The 16,939-nt window shown below is 51.9% G+C and overlaps 1 protein-coding gene across 18 annotated transcripts in view; it reads right to left on the bottom strand.

Moving 5' to 3' along the window:
- Positions 1-16,922, bottom strand: part of ERMARD (ER membrane associated RNA degradation) — a 30,498-nt gene extending 13,576 nt beyond the window's left edge. For 6 of the 18 annotated variants that reach the window (XM_060205202.1, XM_060205210.1, XM_060205213.1 and 3 more), the window contains exons 1-9: positions 16,708-16,727; positions 14,440-14,608; positions 12,376-12,515; positions 10,389-10,490; positions 9,573-9,662; positions 8,945-9,042; positions 8,096-8,232; positions 6,983-7,097; positions 2,595-2,697 (exon numbers count right to left, since the gene is read on the bottom strand). In XM_060205202.1, the coding sequence (XP_060061185.1) occupies positions 2,595-2,697; positions 6,983-7,097; positions 8,096-8,232; positions 8,945-9,042; positions 9,573-9,662; positions 10,389-10,490; positions 12,376-12,515; positions 14,440-14,608; positions 16,708-16,713 (960 nt within the window). In that variant the 5' untranslated portion in view covers positions 16,714-16,727. The other 12 variants (XM_060205214.1, XM_060205215.1, XM_060205200.1 and 9 more) reach the window with 10 other exon arrangements.
- Positions 16,923-16,939: the final 17 nt, after the last annotated feature.

Genomic DNA, 16,939 nt, shown 5'->3' with positions numbered 1-16,939 from the left:
AAAAGAAATAATTAAAGCAAAATACAAGTAACATTTGTAGAAACAAATTGTAGAAACAAAATTTAGGACACGGTCACCAATCTAAAAGCGTCTCTTCAAAATACTCTTTACCGAGGCCAGGCGGTGGTGCACCTGGTTGATCACACATGTGGCAACTCACAAGGACCCGAGTTCAACCCCCCAGCCCCCACCTGCAGGGGGAAAGCTTTGCGAGTGATGAAGCAGGGCTGCAGGTGTCTCTCTGTCTCTCGCCTTCTCTATCGCCCCCTTCCCTCTTGATTTCTGGCTGTCTCTATCCAATAAACCAATAAAAAGAAAAAGAAAAGAAAAGAAAATACTCTTTACCAGGGGCTGGGCAGCAGTGCAGCAGGTTGAGCACATGTGGCGCAAAGTGCAAGGACCGGCGTTAAGGATCGCGGTTCAAGCACCCAGGTCCCCACCAGCAAGGGGTCACTTCAGGTGTCTGTCTTTCTCTCCCCCACTGCCTTCCTCTCCTGTCTCCATTTCTCTGTCCTATCCAACAGCATCAACGGCTATAACAACAATAACAACCACAATAAGAGTGACAACAAGGGCAACAAAGTGGGAACAATGGCCTTTAGCAGCAGTGGATTCCCAGTGCTGGCACCAAGCCCCAGTGATAACCCTGGAGGCAAAAAAGAAACAAAAACAAGCTCTACGCTGAGGAAGAAAGTCGTTGACAAGGCAAACAGGTGAGCCTTCAGCGAGCCTGGCCGTGCCAGGCGCTGCCCTGAGAAGCACACGAGAGCTGCCAAACTCCTAACACTTATGAACACATCACTCCACAAGACAAAACGCTGCAAAGGGGCATTTCTACCGAGGGCTGGAATTTGCACACTAATGGCCCCGATCAAGTCTTCTCTGCTCCCTGTCCAGAGGTCACAGACAGCCCTGCGCTCCGCTCGTAAGCCGACATCAAGCTTCCCAGACAAGCAGCCCCAGGCAGCTGACTGACCGTCTCCAGCCACGGCGCGGTCACAGGGACGAGGGTAAGGGCCGCCTCGGGAGGCCCCGGGGGAGTCCAGCAAGGTTTGCACAAGCCTGGCGAAGTCAGTTTTGTGGGAACCAGCTCTCAAGCAATGTGTCTGGCTCACATGTGCTTCTGGAGCACTTCTGACGTCGTGTTACCAGGCGTCCTTCACTACTGACTACTCTTCACGAGGCTCCAGCTGGGGTGTCGGCACCTGGAGCTGCAGTGCCAGGCCTGGGGACTCCCCGGCTCTGCTCAATGTCCAGGCTGCTGAATGTCCCCACGGCTTCCTTCCCCCAAGAAAGCCGAGCTTTCACTTAGCCCCACAAACTCCATGCGCTACCTTCTCCCTTGTTTGATGGACTGGGTGCAAATGTCAGAGTCAGATCCGCTTATTATCTGTGTGGGTCTTGAGGAGACCCTCAGCCACGTGGTGACAGCAGCATGTGTACAGCGCTGTGTAGTGTCAGCATGCGTTGTTGCGTGAGGAAACTGAGGCTGTCACTCCCGACGACAGCCTGTGCTGAAAGCCAACATATCCTTCACATCCTCTGTCAAAACAGCTGCAATGGGGATCGGGCAGTAGCACAGCGGGTTAAGCATACAGGACCAGCGTAGGGATCTCGGTTTGAGCCCCCAGCTCCCCACCTGCAGGGGGGCTGCTTCACAGGTGGTGAAGCAGGTCTGCAGGTGTCTTTCTTTCCCCCCTCTGCCTCCCCTCCTCTCTCAATTTCTCTCTGTCCTGTCCAACAACAGCAATGACAACAATAATAACAACAACAACAATAATAACAACAACAACAATAATAACAACAAAGGCAACAAAATGGGAAAAAATTGCCTCCAGGAGCTATGGATTCATAGTGCAGTCACCAAGCCCAGCAATAACCATGGAGGCAAAAAAAAAAGACAGCTACATTATTTGTGTAGTCAACTGACCATTGGGAAGCCAAACTACTCACACCACACAGCTATGATGGTGCCACAGGAAGTGAAGCCCAAGTGCCCTTGGGTGTGAGCTGCGCCGGCTGGGTTCTAGCTCTTTCTTCTGGAAGCCAACTGCATCCACAGCACAGATTCAGCAAAGCCACGTCGACAGCAGCACTTGGGTGCCAGGGCCGCAAACGTGGCCACCCACTCTCCAAGAGCTTTCCCCAGAGGCCTCTGCAAAAGTACAGCTGAGGCCGAGATGAACCGAGTCACAGCTAAGAAGAGCCAAACAGGGCCAAGCCGTGAGTGGGCAGAGCAGAGACAGGCCCGGCCAAGACCGGGGAGGGAGGAGCCTCAACTATTTCCAAGCAGCTGGATGGGAAGCACCGAACTCAGACACCTGCAAACCAGGCACCCTGTGCGGCAGCCCTGGGGAAGGCCTCTGAAACACGCAAGTGTCTGAGTCGAGAAACTAAGCGGCAGCCCTAGACGGACTGGAGGAGAGAAGCAGAAGAGCCGGCTGGCACAAGAGCTCACAGCAGCCAAGTGCAGACCCACCGCAGGGCCAGAGGGGGGCGGCAGCAGGAAGTGCGGCCACATGGATGGCGCCTGGAGAGCCAGAAACTCACAGGACAGCAGCCACACCCCCACGGCCATGGCGGAAGCACCTTACCTCCGCAGTCAGCAGCCTCTTCGGACACTTGTTAACAGCGGCAAACACCTTCCTAAGTCCAGCCTCCAGCTGTGCCAGCAGCAGTGCGGTGCAGTCGGCAAACCTGCGAACGAAGGCGGGTCAGCACAGCGTCATCCTGCAAAGGTGACACCACACAGCTGCCACCGCCTACGCCTGGTGAAGGACAGAAACAGAACCAGAGTCTCAGACTAGTTAGTGGTTTTCACACTGTTCCCTAGTGGATCTGTTCTCACTGTTTTTATTTTTATAATTTAACTTGTTGGACAGAGAAGCTGAGAGGAAAGGGAGAAATAGGGGGGGACAGAGACAGAAACAGAGAGAGGCCCGCACTACTACTTCACTGCTCGTGAAACTCCCCCCCCCCCCCGCAGATGGGGCCGGGGTTTGAGCCTGGGTCCCTGCATATTATACCATGTGCACTCAGCCACAGGCAGGTGCACCACTGCCAGTCTTCCTGTTGTTGTGATTTTCAGACAAATCAGAGCTGCCCAGAGAGAGTAGAAGAGAGCATAGCGCTGACTCCTCCTTCACTAGGGTGGAGCTGAGCTCAAACCTCATCAGACACCCGGCAGACAGGCGCCACCCAGACGAGCTGTTTCACCGGCCCACCATCCTCTCATGGTTTCAGGACTGATGAGCCCCTACTAACAAAACCCCTGCAGTGAAATGTCCTGGGAGCCGGGTGGTGGCGCAGCGGGTTAAACGCACGTGGCACAAAGCACAAGGACCCGCATAAAGATCCCAGTTCGAGACCCCAGATCCCCACCTGCAGGGCAGTCGCTTCGCAGGCGGTGAAGCAGGTTTGCAGGTATCTGTCTTTCTCTCCCCCTCTCTGTCTTCCCCTCCTCTCTCCATTTCTCTCTGTCCTATCCAACAATGACAACAGCAACTACAACAATAAAAACAACAAGGGCAACAAAAAAGGAATAAGTAAATATTTTTTAAAAAGAAGAAGAAGCAGCAGCGAAATGTCCTCAGGGATGTGCCTGATTCACTTTGTCAAATAACTTCTAAAAAGTACTCGTCCACCCGGATGTCAGTGTATTCGCAAGGTAAAAAGTGAGTGAATCTGGATAATGTGACTCAAAGTGAATTCAGAACCAAATGTATGGGCCTCCTGGTGGTTTTTCGATTCAACTGACTTAACACTGGCTTTTGAAAATTTTTACATAATTTTTATTTTAATGAGCAATACAGACAGAAAGACAGGGGCCAGGTGGTGGCACACCTGGTTGAGCACATGTTACAGTGTGCAAGGACCCCGGTTCAAGCCTCTGGCCCCCACCTACAGGGGGAAGCTTTTCACACAATAAAGCAGGACTACAAGTGTCTCTCTGACTCTCACCCTCTCTATCTCCCCTTACCCTCTTGATTTCTGGATGTTTCTACCCAATAAAGATAACTAAAAAGAAAGGAACTGACAAATGTTGTGCATGTACAAACTATTGTATTTGCTGTCGAATGTAAAACATTAATCCCCTAATAAAGGAAAAAATTTCAAAATAAAAGGAAGGAAAGAAGAAACAGAGAGAAAGACACAAAACACTGGCTGTGGTGGTTCTGGGGACTGAACCTGGGACTTTAGAGCCTCAGGCATGAGAGTCTTTTGCAGAACCATCATGCTGTCTCCCCCACCCATTTAACATTGGCTTAGAATACTGGAGAGTTTTTTTTTCCTAATATTTATTTTCCCTTTTGTTATCCTTGTTTTTTTATTATTATAGTTATTATTGGTGTCGTTGTTGTTGGATAGGACAGAGAAATGGAGAGAGGAGGGGAAGACAGAGAGGGGGAGAGAAAGACAGACACCTGCAGACCTGCTTCACCGCCTGTGAAGTGACACTCCTGCAGATGGGGAGCTGGGGGCTCGAACCAGGATCATTACGAAGGTCCTTGCGCTTTGCGCCACCTGCATTTAACCTGCTGCCCTACCACCGACTCCCAAATACTAGAGAGTTTTAAGGTGTAGTTTTACACCTCCAGAGGCCCATGCTGCACACCAGAGACCCCTCCACCTAGCCCCAACTCCCCTCCCATTTCCTCTGACAAACACCACACTGACACACCCTCCGATAACACAAAGGCAGACTTTGTCTTCACAGCAAAAACCAAAAAACTGTTAAGGAGTTGATTTAAAATAAAAGCAATCGAATAAAAAGTGGGCCTCTGAATAGACAGTTCTCCAAAAAAGGCACAGAGATGGGCCACAGACATACGTAAAAATGCTCCACTCATCATCAGAGAAGTGAAGATTGAAAGCGCGGCGAGACTCCACCTCAGCTCACCTCACCCCACCCCACCCCACCCCACCCCACCCCACCCCACCCCACCCCACCTCACCTCACCCTGTGTGAATGGCCCACGTCCACAGGCCAGGAATGGACTGCTGGGCTGGGGGCAGGGGGCTGATACACTGTTGTGGGAGTGCAAACTGGTGCAGCACTTATGGAAAGTCTGCAGGTTCCTTAAAAAATACAAGTTGGGGGTTGGACGTGGGGCAGCGGGTTAAGCGCAAGTAGCAGCAAAGCGCAAGGACCGGCGCAAGGATCCCGGTTCGAGTCCCCGGCTCCCCACCTGCAGGGGGTCACTTCACAAGCGGTGAAGCAGGTCTGCAGGTGTCTGTCTTTCTCTCTCCCTCTCTGTCTTCCCCTCCTCTCTCCATTTCTCTCTGTCCTAGTCAATAAAATTGGGGGTGGCGAGAGCACCAGGAGCAGTAGATTCATAGTGCTGGCACCGAGCCCCAGCGATAACCCTTGAAGCAATAAATAAATAGATAAATAAATAACAACAAATACAGGTGGAAATACATTATGATTCAACAACAGCATTCTTTTCTTTTTTTTCTTTTTTGCCTGCAGGGTTACTGCTGGGGCTCGGTGCCTGCACTACGAATCCACTGCTCGCAGCCTATTTTTTCCCTTTTGTTGCCCTTGCTGTTTATCACTTTTTTGTTATTGTTATTATTGTTATTATCTCTGTTATTGCTCTTGAATAAGATAGAGAGAAATCAAGAGAAGAGGGAAAGACAGATACCTGCAGACCTGCTTTACCACTTGTGAAGCGACATTCCTGCAGGTGGAGAGCCGGGGGCTCAAACCGGGATCCTTGCGCTTCGTGCCACATGCACTTAACCCACTGCACTACCGCCCGGGCCCCGAGACAGCATTCTTAGGCATCGACCCAAAGGTCATGAAAACACTAACTCAGAAGTGTCTCTGCGCCCGTGTCCACAGCACACTGTTCACAGTGGCCCAGAAGGGAAGCAACTGAAATGTGTCTTGACAGGTGACTGACTGCGTAAAGAAGTCATGGGACAAGTTCTCGGTGGAATACTATTCTGCAACCAAAAAAGAGAGCGCACATTGCAGTGTCTGGAGGTGGCCATGCTGAGTGAGCGAAGCAGCGCGCTGGACAGCAGCCTGACGGTCTCACTCCGTGAGGACTGTAATTCACCAATACAAATGAAATTGCAAAAAAAAAAAAAGGAGCTTGACTCTCAGACTTTGTGAAAACTATGGAGGTTATCAAAGGGAAGAGGTAGGAGGACACAGGAACTTTGGTGGTGGTGTAGTGAGGTGTACACACACTTATACACTCTCTCACACAGTCACATTCACACACACACACACACACACACACACACACACACACACACTCCTGAAACCATAACTTTGTGGATCAATTTTAGATCAGTAATAATAAAAAATAAATTCAACTATTATACTATGGAAAAATTCTTTTTTCTGTTTTTTTAAAATGTTTTTTATTATCTTTATTTATTGGATAGAGACAGCCAGAAGTTGAGAGAAAGGGGGCGATAGGGAGAGAGACAGAGATACCTGTGCTCAGACTCACCACTTGTGAAGCTTCTCCCTGCAGGTGGGGACTGGGGGCTTGAACCTGGGTCCTTATGCACTGTAACATGTGCGCTCAAATAGGTGCATCACCACCCAGCCCCTTTCTTCTGTTTTATTTATTCATTTTTGGCCTATAGAGTTCTTTTTTATTGCGGGGTTAGTGATTTACGGTGTATCCACTGACACCTGGGTACAGTTCCTTTAGGCACCAGGACCCTCACGTTCTCTTATCCTGGACGGGGCTTGAAGATATCACGTGAAGTGAGCCACAAGGACAAGGACAAACAGCGAACGATTTCACTTATAAGCAGGACATAATATATGGGGAAAGAGAAGGAGAGAACAAAATGAAAAGACTTCTAAAAAGTAAGTTCAGATGGTACTAAAGGGGTGGTGAGTGTCTGAGACACGCCCCAGGGCAGCTTGGCACTGAGCACAGCAACTGCCCTCACGCCCAGCCCCTGCTGACACTGGCGGCCACGTGCCCACCGGGCAGAGCCATCCTGTTACCTCTGTGCCCTGAAGGCGGTCAGCACGGTGTCCCAGTACGGCAGCATGGTCCTCACGATGAAAGCGGACCTTTCCTTCGCCTCCGCCAGGACCGACAACAACTCGTCAGTAACATCTGCAACAGAGCAAACGCGTGAGCACAGGGGCTCCGCCGCTGGGAACCACACTGTCAGGGACTGAGGCCACTGAGCTGAGCCTTTCAGGCAAGTGAGTCAAGACCCCGGGAGTGCACAGGTCGTAGCCCTAGTCACGGGTGACGGGTGATGGGTGACGGCGGGGCGCTGCAGATAAGGACGGCTCCTCAGGGATGCAGAGCGGCGTGGGGACGACCAGCTGAGCACAGAAGATGCAAGAGGCGAGAGGGACCGAGTTGAACTGTGGACTCGCTGTGTGTGGCTGCTGACAGTGGGGCAGCGCGCAGTGGGAGGCCTCCGTGCCTCCTCTCAGTGCCATTATAAAGCCACAGCTGGGGGGGTGCATAACAGTGCTGGGGATTGAACCTGGGACCTCAAAGCCTCAAAGACTTTGGCAGAACCATGATGCTGTCTCCTAGCCCCAGTTTTTAAATCATTAAAAAGAGTCCATTCGGGAGCCGGGTATCGCAGCGGGTTAAGTGCACGTGGTACAAAGCGCAAGGACCGGTGTAAAGATCCCAGTTCGAGGTCCCGGCTTCCCATCTGCAGGGGAGTCGCTTCACAAGCAGTGAAGCAGGTCTGCAGGTGTCTGTCTTTCTCTCCCCCCCATCCGTCTTCCATTCTCTCCATTTCTCTCTGTCCTATCCAACAACGACATCGATAATAACTACTACAATAAAGCAAGGGCAACAAAAGGGAATAAATATTTTAAATACATATATAAATTAAAACAAAAAGTCCATCCAGGAAGACGCAACTGTAGGGCGGTCCTGGGTGGCTCTGCATGCTAGCATGTCTGAAGGAGAAACGGACCCATCACATGACTGAGTCATGAGGCCTGACCCTCAGGGGCTTCTCAGCCACCAGGGCATTAGTGGGGGCAGGGGGCTCAGAGCAGGCATCTTGCCACAAGAGGGCAACGCTACTTTATGATGCCGTGAATGTCCTTGTCAGCACTCTCAGGGGAAGCAGTACTTGCCGGGAAAGACGCCCAAGTCCTCCAAGTGTGGAAGGGTGAGGGCAGGCCGGTGCGTCAGAGCTGACTGGGTCTCCTGAAGGTAGGTCCGAAGCAGCTGGCCTAGCCCTGCGGTCAGCAGCACCATCATGGAGCAGTACCTAGTGGACAACACCTGCCTGTCAGAAAAGAGGGCTCAGAGCACACACCACAAGCCTCAGCTGCCGCTGGCAGAGAGGGAGGGAGTGCTCCGCAGAATGGTGCTGATGGAGGTAGAGCCCGGCACCTTACCAACTGCACATCACTAGTAATCACTGAGAAAAACTGAATGGAATTTAAAAAGAACCAACAATATTTACCAAAAAAAGAAGAGCTTCCACTAAAAGGAAGATTGGGGGGCTGGCTCAGCAGCAGAGCATGAGTTTGGTGTGCACGGCGCCAGGTGCCTCCCCGGCTCCACGGATGCCGGAGCAAGTGGCACTCTGGCCTTGTGCTCCTTTCTCTCTATGGACCACTTTGCCCTTCATGTATGTGTGTGTGTGTGTGTGTGTGTGTGTGAGAGAGAGAGAGAGAGAGAGAGAGAGAGGGAACACCAGACTACTCATGGCTATTAAATGGGGAAAAGGGAGTCTTCAACAAATGGTGTTGGAAAAAATGGGTTTAAATATACAGAAAAACGAAACTGAACCACTATATTTCACCACACACAAAAGTCAGAGCTGAGCAGAGAGAGATAGATAGAAAGAAGGGAAGGGAAGGGAAGGGAAGGGAAGGGAAGGGAAAAAAAGGGAAGGGAAGGGAAAAAAAGGGAAGGGAAGGGAAAAAAAGGGAAGGGAAGGGGAAGGAAGAGGGCAGGGCGGGAAGGTCACTTACTTGGTGGGGATCTCTCGAGGGGCCGCGAACCCATGCCACAGGATGTTCCGCAGGTTGAGCCCACGTGGAGAGCCAGCAAACACTCTGAGCACGCCCATCTGAGCCAGCGAGAGCAGAGGGTGGAGTCAGCAGACTCGATCCCCGCACCACCCTATGCCAGAGTTGAGCTGTGCTCAAGTATCCACCCCCACCCCCCACTTCTCTCTCACCTTCGTGAAAACAGAACTATTTTCACCTTAGAGTGAAAGTGCAATATACTATTGAGGAGTTGTGATGACTTTCCAGGGCTCGCTTTCCAGCAGTGATTTTAGCCATGCACACGTAGTCTGCCAGGGACCTTGAGCCTCCATTAACTGCCCTGACTCAGGAGGCCATTACACCCTGTATCGAGTCGCCTCAGCAGAGGCCAGGCCGAGCCCTCCGCAGAGGGCGACGCCCCACGGTGGTGCGGGTGACTGAGCCGCACTGGCACTCGGCTGGGAGCAGGTGGGCGGTGGAGGGCGTGGGAAAAAAGAGTGTGTCTAAAGCACAGAGAAGAGTTTCCCTAAGGCAGCGGCTCCTTCGGACGGACAAAAGGACCACCAATACTGTTTTGTGTCCCAACTACTCATGAGAACAGTAAGCTCACCACAGACATCCCAAAGACTCGGGCTAGCTCCTCAGATGCAAGCAGATCTCTTAAAAGAAAGGGGCACTCCTTTCCAATCAGTAAAAATACCTAAAATCAAAACAAAACTTGCAAGTCAATTACCGTTGAGAGAAAAAAAAAAAAAAAACATCATCAAATAACTGGCTCCTCAACTGAGGGAAGACAGTCACTGGAGACACCGGCAATAAGATTCCATAAGCATCAAAAACCAGGAAAGATCTGTGCCAGCTCTATTTATTTATTTATTTATTTATTTATTTATTTATTTTACTACCGGCGCTATACCTGCCTGCACCGTGAATCCAAAGCTCCTGGCAATCATTTTTTCCTTATTTTTTTTAAATTCAATTATTTTTTATTTTTTATTTTTAACCAGAGCACTGCTCAGCTCTGGCTTATGGTGGTGTAGAGGATTGAACCTGGGACTTTGGAGCCTCAGGCATGAGGGTCTCTTTGCATAATCATTATGCTACCCCCCCCCCCCCCCGGCTAATTTAATTTTGTGTTCTTTATTTCCTAGGACAGCAGGCAGAGAGACGGGGAGCAGCCTGCAGCCCCGCTTCAACTCTTGTGAAGCTTCCATCCCTTCAGGGGGGGAGCAGGGACTTGAACCCGGTTCAAACTCTGTAACGTGTATGCTCAGCAAGGTGTGCCGCCACCGGGCGGGCCCTCCAAATATTAAGCTTCACAGTAGAAAGATTAAAACCCAAAAACCGTGAGTGTGCTCTCAAGCAGCTTTGCACTTACTTTCCATTCAGACAGTTCAAGGGCAGCACCAAAAGATTCTCCACTTACATCGCCCAGCGCGCGCTCCAGCTGTGACGTCAGCTTCATCAGGCTGAGGGAGGCAGCAGGCGGCTGGAGGCTTCTCAGGGCATCAAAAATTTCGGGAAACAGCTGTTTTGAATAAGATGCATTTGGATTCATACTCAGTGAATATTTCTCAGGCTGGGGAGTCAGCATGATGTTTATGTAGAGGACCCCCGTGCGTGAGGTCCTAGGTAGAGTCCCCAGCACCAGCATAAGCCACAGCTGAGCAGGGTTCTGGCCCAACAAACAAATAAGTAAATAACTATCTCTCAGAATAGCAATGCTTCTAGTGAAATCCAATCATCCTGTAGGCATATCTGACTGGCTTCTTTAGCACAGCTAGACACTTTCTTCTGGTTTTTTTTTTTTTTGCCTCCAGGGTTATCACTGGGGCTCGGTGCCTGCACCACGAATCCACTGCTCCTGGAGGCCATTTTTCCCATTTTGTTGCCCTTGCTGTTGCCCTTGTTGTAGTTGTTATTGTTGTCATAGCTGTTGTCGTTGTTGGATAGGACAGAGAGAAATGGAGAGAGGAGGGGAAGACAGAGAGGAGAGAAAGAGAGACACCTGCAAACCTGCTTCACCACTTGGGAAGTGACCCCCTGCAGGTGGGGAGCTGGGGCTTGAACCAGGATCCTTATGCCCGTCTTTGCACTTTGCGCCAAGCTAAACACTTTCTACATAAATACAACAATATCTAGAGAATCAAGGAAAATATTTAATAGCTAAGAAATTCTTCAAAAGTTTTTTTTATTATTATTTACTAGTGAGAAATATAGGAGGAGAGAGAGAGAGAGAGAGAGGGAGAGAGAACCAGACATAACTCTGGTACATGTGCTGCCGGGCATTGAACTCAGGACCTCATGCTTGAAAGTCCAATGCTTTATCCACTGCACCACCTCCCGCACCACCAAAAGGTATTTTTTTATTGAAACTAATAAATCTGACATAGCTATAAGCTGAAAAGTCCAAATTTTTCCCCAAATCTTATTTTCTATTTTGACTCACCTTAAACTCAGTTCTTAAAAATAAATACAAGGGGTGGCCAGGAGCAGTGGATTCATAGTGCGGGCACTGAGCCCCAGCAATAAGCCTGGAGGCAAAACTAAATAAACACACAGACACACACACACAGACAGTGACAGTGAAAGCAGTCATTACGCAGGGAGGACGGTGCTTCGCTGACTCAGGAAGTTCAAAGCCTTTTAGAGCCAAACTCTCCACAGCACTGGGCTGCTGCGATCTATAGGTGCCCAGGGGACGGCTGGACTGATCCACCCAGACAAGAGCTAGAACTTCCTCTGGTGGGCAGGAGGCACAGGGGAGGGCCGCAGCACAGGGCTCACAGCATGAGGTGCTGAGCTGGGTCTTCAGCACTGCAGGTCCCAGAGTGATGCTCTGGTTCCCCCCACCCCTTCCTCAGCAATGAATAAATAAATATACTTTTAATTTAAAAATGAAATTTGCCCTATTCAGCGAGTACGCTACCTGGCTCCTACTTGGAGATGCTGCCTAAGAGTTCCGGGAGGTCCTTGCAGCCCACACACCTTCTTCACTACTGGAAGTCCTAGGGAATGGAGGGGACCCCTTTAAGATCAGCAAGTGAGGGACCCAGGAGGGATACAGTGGCTCACGTGCTGGATGTATAATCACGAGGTCCAGACTGAATCCTGAGCGTCCTAAGTGCCATAGCAATGCTCTGCTTCGTTCTCTCTCCTCTGTCATCAATTAACAGATTTAAGTAAAAAGGTCAGCGAGTAAGGCGTGGAGAGAGGGCTCAGCCCGCGAGGCCCCAGTCTGCAGGTCCCACCCTTGGCACCACCTGACACCGGGGCTGCTTACTGCTCTAGTGCTCTCCCTCACCCTCTCCCTCTCTCGTTCTCCTAAGTCTTTCTAAAGACTAGCAAGAATAAAGGTCTCTAAGGGGGAACCTGTAAAGTCTTGATTTCTTAAGGTTGTTCAAAAGCCAAACCTCTGGAAAGCCTGTCCACTGGAACCACGGTGCGAATCTGGTTTCAAACTGCTCCTTGGTCAGAGCCGACAGGTGTAAGTTGGCAGCCTCGCACACAGGGCCCAGGAGCCTCACGCTCGCCCAGTAATCCAGACCCTGGTCTTAAAGGAGAAGGAAGTGAGCATCAGTATCACAGCTCCCTTTCACGTGATTTAACATGTCTGCATCACCGAATAAAAAGTGCTTGGAGTGGAAAAATTCCACAGAATTGGGGGCCGGGCGATGGTGCACATGGCGAGAAGCACGAGGGCTGGCATAGGTATCCTGGTTCAAGCCCCCGGCTCCCCACCTGCAGGGGAATCGCTTCACAGGCGGTGAAGCAGGTCTGCAGGTGTCTGTCTTTCTCTCCCCCTCTCTGTCTTGCCCTCCTCTCTCCATTTCTCTCTGTCCTATCCAACAATAGCAATAGCAATAACAACAACGATAAACAAGGGCAACAAAAGGGAAAAAATAGCCTCCAGGAGCAGTGGATTCGTGGTGCAGACACCAAGCCTCAGCGATAACCCTGGAGGCAAAAAAAATCCTATGGAATCAACAACCACCTTACAGGTGAACTTGGGATAAACACGCTCATGTCATTAGAGATCATTTACATGGTTCTTACCTGATAACAAAATGAAAATGTACTACCAGTAGACTTTGGAAACCATGAAAAGGTTCGAACAAGACTATAAAAGAGGGGAGTAGGGCGGTAGCGCAGTGGGTTAAGCGCAGGTGGCGCAAAGCGCAGAAGGACCGGCGTAAGGATCTCGGTTCAAGCCCCCGGCTCCCCACCTGCAGGGGAGTCACTTCATAGGTGGTGAAGCAGGTCTGCAGGTGTCTGTCTTTCTCTCCCCCTGTCTTCCCCTCTTCTCTTGATTTCTCTGTCCTATCCAACAATAACGACAGCAATAACAACAATGATAAACAACAAGGGCAACAAAAGGGGAAAAATAGCCTCCAGGAGCAGTGGGTTTGCAGTGCAGGGACCGAGACCCAGCGATAACCCTGGAGGCAAAAAAAAAAAAACAAAAGACCAAGACTTTCATGCCTGAGGCTCTGAGGCGCCAGGTTCAGTCCCCAGAACCTTCACTGCCAGAGCTGAGCACTGTTCTGGTCTCAGTGTCAGTGTCAGTGTCCCCGCCCCTCTCTCTGTGTGTGTGGCTCGCTCCCTCATCAAAATGAAAGGTGCCAGCCAGTGGTGCGCCCAAGAGAGCACACATGCTACCGTCCTCAAGGACCCGGGTTCAAGGCCCTGGTTCCCGCCTGAGCGGTGAAGCAGGGCTCCTGGTGTCTCTCATTCTTTGCTGCTCTACCACCCCTTCTCTCTGTCCTGCCACATAAAATTAAAGTTTTTAAGTAAAAGTAAATATATTTTTTAAAAATATAAATTTTATTAAATCTCATTCATGGCAGCAGAACAGCTCACCTGGGTAGCGAGACTGCTTCTCTCCCCCCACTCCCACCCCCGCCCCCGCCAGCTCAAGCCTGACGTCTACTAGACGGGAAGAAGCTTGGATGCAGCAGTGTCTTCCCCTCCCTCCGTCTCCGTCTTGTTCTATCTTAAAAAAGAAAAACTGTGGGACCGGGCAGTAGCACAGCAGGTTAAGCGCAGGTAGTACAAAGTGCAAGGATCTGCGTAAGGATCCCAGTTCGAACCCCCGGCTCCCCTCCTGCCTTCCACCTTCACAATCAGTGAAGCAGATCTGCAGGTGTCTGTCTTTCTCTCCTCGTCTTCCCCTCCTCTCTCCATTTCTCTCTGTCCTATCCGACAAGGACAGCAATAACAACAATAATGATGATAAACAAGGGCAACAAAAGGGGGAAAATGGCCTCCAGGAGCAGTGGATTCCTAGTGCAGGCACCGAGCCCCAGCGATAACCCTGCAGGGGAAAAAAATTGGTCTGGAGCAATGAATCCCTAGCAGCCAAAACGCATTGCTATTTACTTAATTTCTTTGTCTAAAGTTGATATGGCTCCAAGTCTGTAAGGCATTTTGAGAGCAGCAGCACTGCCGACTGTCTGAGAGGCCGAGAGAGTACACACCCGGTTCGCCGTAAACCACGCGGTCCGTGATGGCTTTCCAACGCACCTCGCCACTCTCGCTGACCACGCTGCTGACATCAAGGTCTTCTCTGACCTCGAACCCGAGTTTACAGACCATTTCATACACGGGCGGAGAGAGGCATGTGGTGATGGGATCCTCTACTGACAGCTAAACACAAACACAATATAGTGTGGTGTAGGAGGCCAGGTGGTGGCACACCCAGTTAAGTGCACGGTACCATGCACAGGGACCCGGGTTCAAGCCCCCAGGTCCCCCACCTGCAAGACTGCTTCATAAGCAGAGAAGCGGGGCTACAGGTGACTACATTTCTCGCTCCCTCTCCCTCTCAGTTTGTCTCTGTCCTATCAAGTATATAGAAAGGCGTGGGGGGAGGCAGGGAGGATGGCCACCGGGGTTAGTGGATTCGTAACACAGGCACCGAGCCCCAGGGACAGCCCTGATGGGGAAAAATATATATGTGTGTGTAAGAGGAGGTGACCGTGACTTAGTAGAGAGCTACTAAGCACATGCCCAAGTCACAACAAATTCTACCATCAGCACAGAATATACTCAGGTGTTCGCCGCTGCTCACGCACTTTCTGGAAATCAAGAGCTGTGTGAGGAGAGAGAACTGGGGGCTGGGGAGACAGCACAGCGGTTCTGCAAAGACTCTCCTGCCTGTGAAGGGGCTCTGAAGTCCCAGGTTCAATCCCAGCACCATCAGCCAGAGCTGAGTAAGTGCTCTGTTCTTCCCCTCTGTATCTGCTGATAGATTAAAATAAATAAACAAGAATGACAGCAGCTCAGAACATCGACTGAATTCCTTTTCTAGCAGTTAAGGAGGGGCAATTTTGTTTTGTTTTGTTTTCACAGGGAGTGGGGCAGCAGAAAATCAAGTGAAGTGACACGGAAGCAAAAGCCACGGCAGGCTCCCCGGGCTGCTGTCTGTAGGTTTCCTAGGCCCTGAGACGACTTCAGACCTCACACAGGCTGGCGGGACTCCCCCCACTATGCTGGGAACCCACTTGAAGCTCCTCCCCACTGTCCCTGTCGCCCTGCCTGCTCTTCCAGAGGCTGCTCCGTCCTGGTTGTCAACCTTCCTTCAAGGCCCAGCAGTCAAGATGGTGGCGCGTGTCCTACTTGGCCAGGGCCTCAGGGGACACTGTAGGACAGTGACAAAGGTTCCAGGTCCTGCGGCTGGGTGGGCCTTTGTACTGGGCCCCCCTCTGCCTCCTGCCTACTCTTCCTTTGCAGTGACAGTATAAAAACAAAGATTCCTGGTGACAAACGTTCTGAATACTGGTGGAATTGGGGTTCAAGGCCCTCTGGGCATCTTCCCCTGACATTTCTCCCCCTCTGAGAGCAGGGACCCAGATTCTCTATGGGGAGCAGAAGGTGGGAGCTCTGGCTTCTGTCACTGCTTCTCCGCTGGACATGGGTGTTGGCAGGTGGACCCACACCCCTAGCCTGTGTCTGTCTGTCCCTGGTGGGGCAGGGCTCTGGGGAGGGGAGGCTCCAGGACACACGGGGGAGGTCCACCCTTCATCTCTTCTTCCTTCCTCTCTCGTCTGTCACCTTTCCCACGTTCTCTCATGCTCACTGATCATCCTTTTCTGTCTGTTTAGTGTGTGTGTGGTGTTGCCAGGCGGCTTACTGCTGGGGCTCAGAGCCTGGATGACACATCCATTGCCCGTGGTGGTCACTTTTTTCTTTTTTTTTACTTTGTATGAGAGAAGTTGAGAGCGAGGGCACAGGGGAGCTTCAGCACCGCTTCACCACTGGAGATGCCCCTGCAGGGGCCGGGACCTTGAGCCTGGTGGCCTGTGCTTGTCCTCCTCCCTGCCTGTCTCTGCTGCCGCTGGCCCATGGCAGCCCTTCCTCTCCCTCCTGCCCGTCTCCATCTCTCCCTCCTGCCCGCCGTCTCCATCCATCTCTCCCTCCTGCCCGTCTCCGTCTCTCCCTCCTGCCCGCCGTCTCCATCTCTCCCTCCTGCCCGTCCCCGGGGCCCCCCACCCGGCGGCGCGGTCTCTGCGGCCTCCCTCGGGCGGGAACCCACGGGCCCGTCGGCCACGCTGCTGTCCTGGCGGCGCGGGACCTCGAACCCGAACCTCCGCGAGGAAACGGCGTGGCCGCGTCCCACCCGAGAGGCTCCCGCCGGAGAGGACCGGGTCCGAGCCCCGAGTTCAGGCCCGTCCGTGCCCAGTGGCGGGGCCGCGCCCTCCCGGGGGGAGAGCGATCGGCCGCCACTAGAGCTCAGCGCGCGCTACCTCCATGACTCCCGCCCGGCCTCCGTCACTTCCGCCCCTTCCCCGACTTCCGCCCGGCCTCTCCGACTTACGCTTTGTTTACACGCCCTCCTCCGTCCAGGCCGAAAGACTTCCGGCGGCAGCCCGTCCACGCCAGATGACGCAGTAGCCCCGCCCCTTCGGAGCGCGCCCTCAGCACTTCCGGCGTGCGACAGCGCAGGCGCGGGGCGTCCTCTCGCGAGACCTGGTCGAT

Source organism: Erinaceus europaeus, chromosome 13 (assembly GCF_950295315.1).
Source record: "Erinaceus europaeus chromosome 13, mEriEur2.1, whole genome shotgun sequence".
Lineage (NCBI taxonomy): Eukaryota > Metazoa > Chordata > Mammalia > Eulipotyphla > Erinaceidae > Erinaceus > Erinaceus europaeus.
This window is presented reverse-complemented; position numbering and strand designations above follow the sequence as displayed.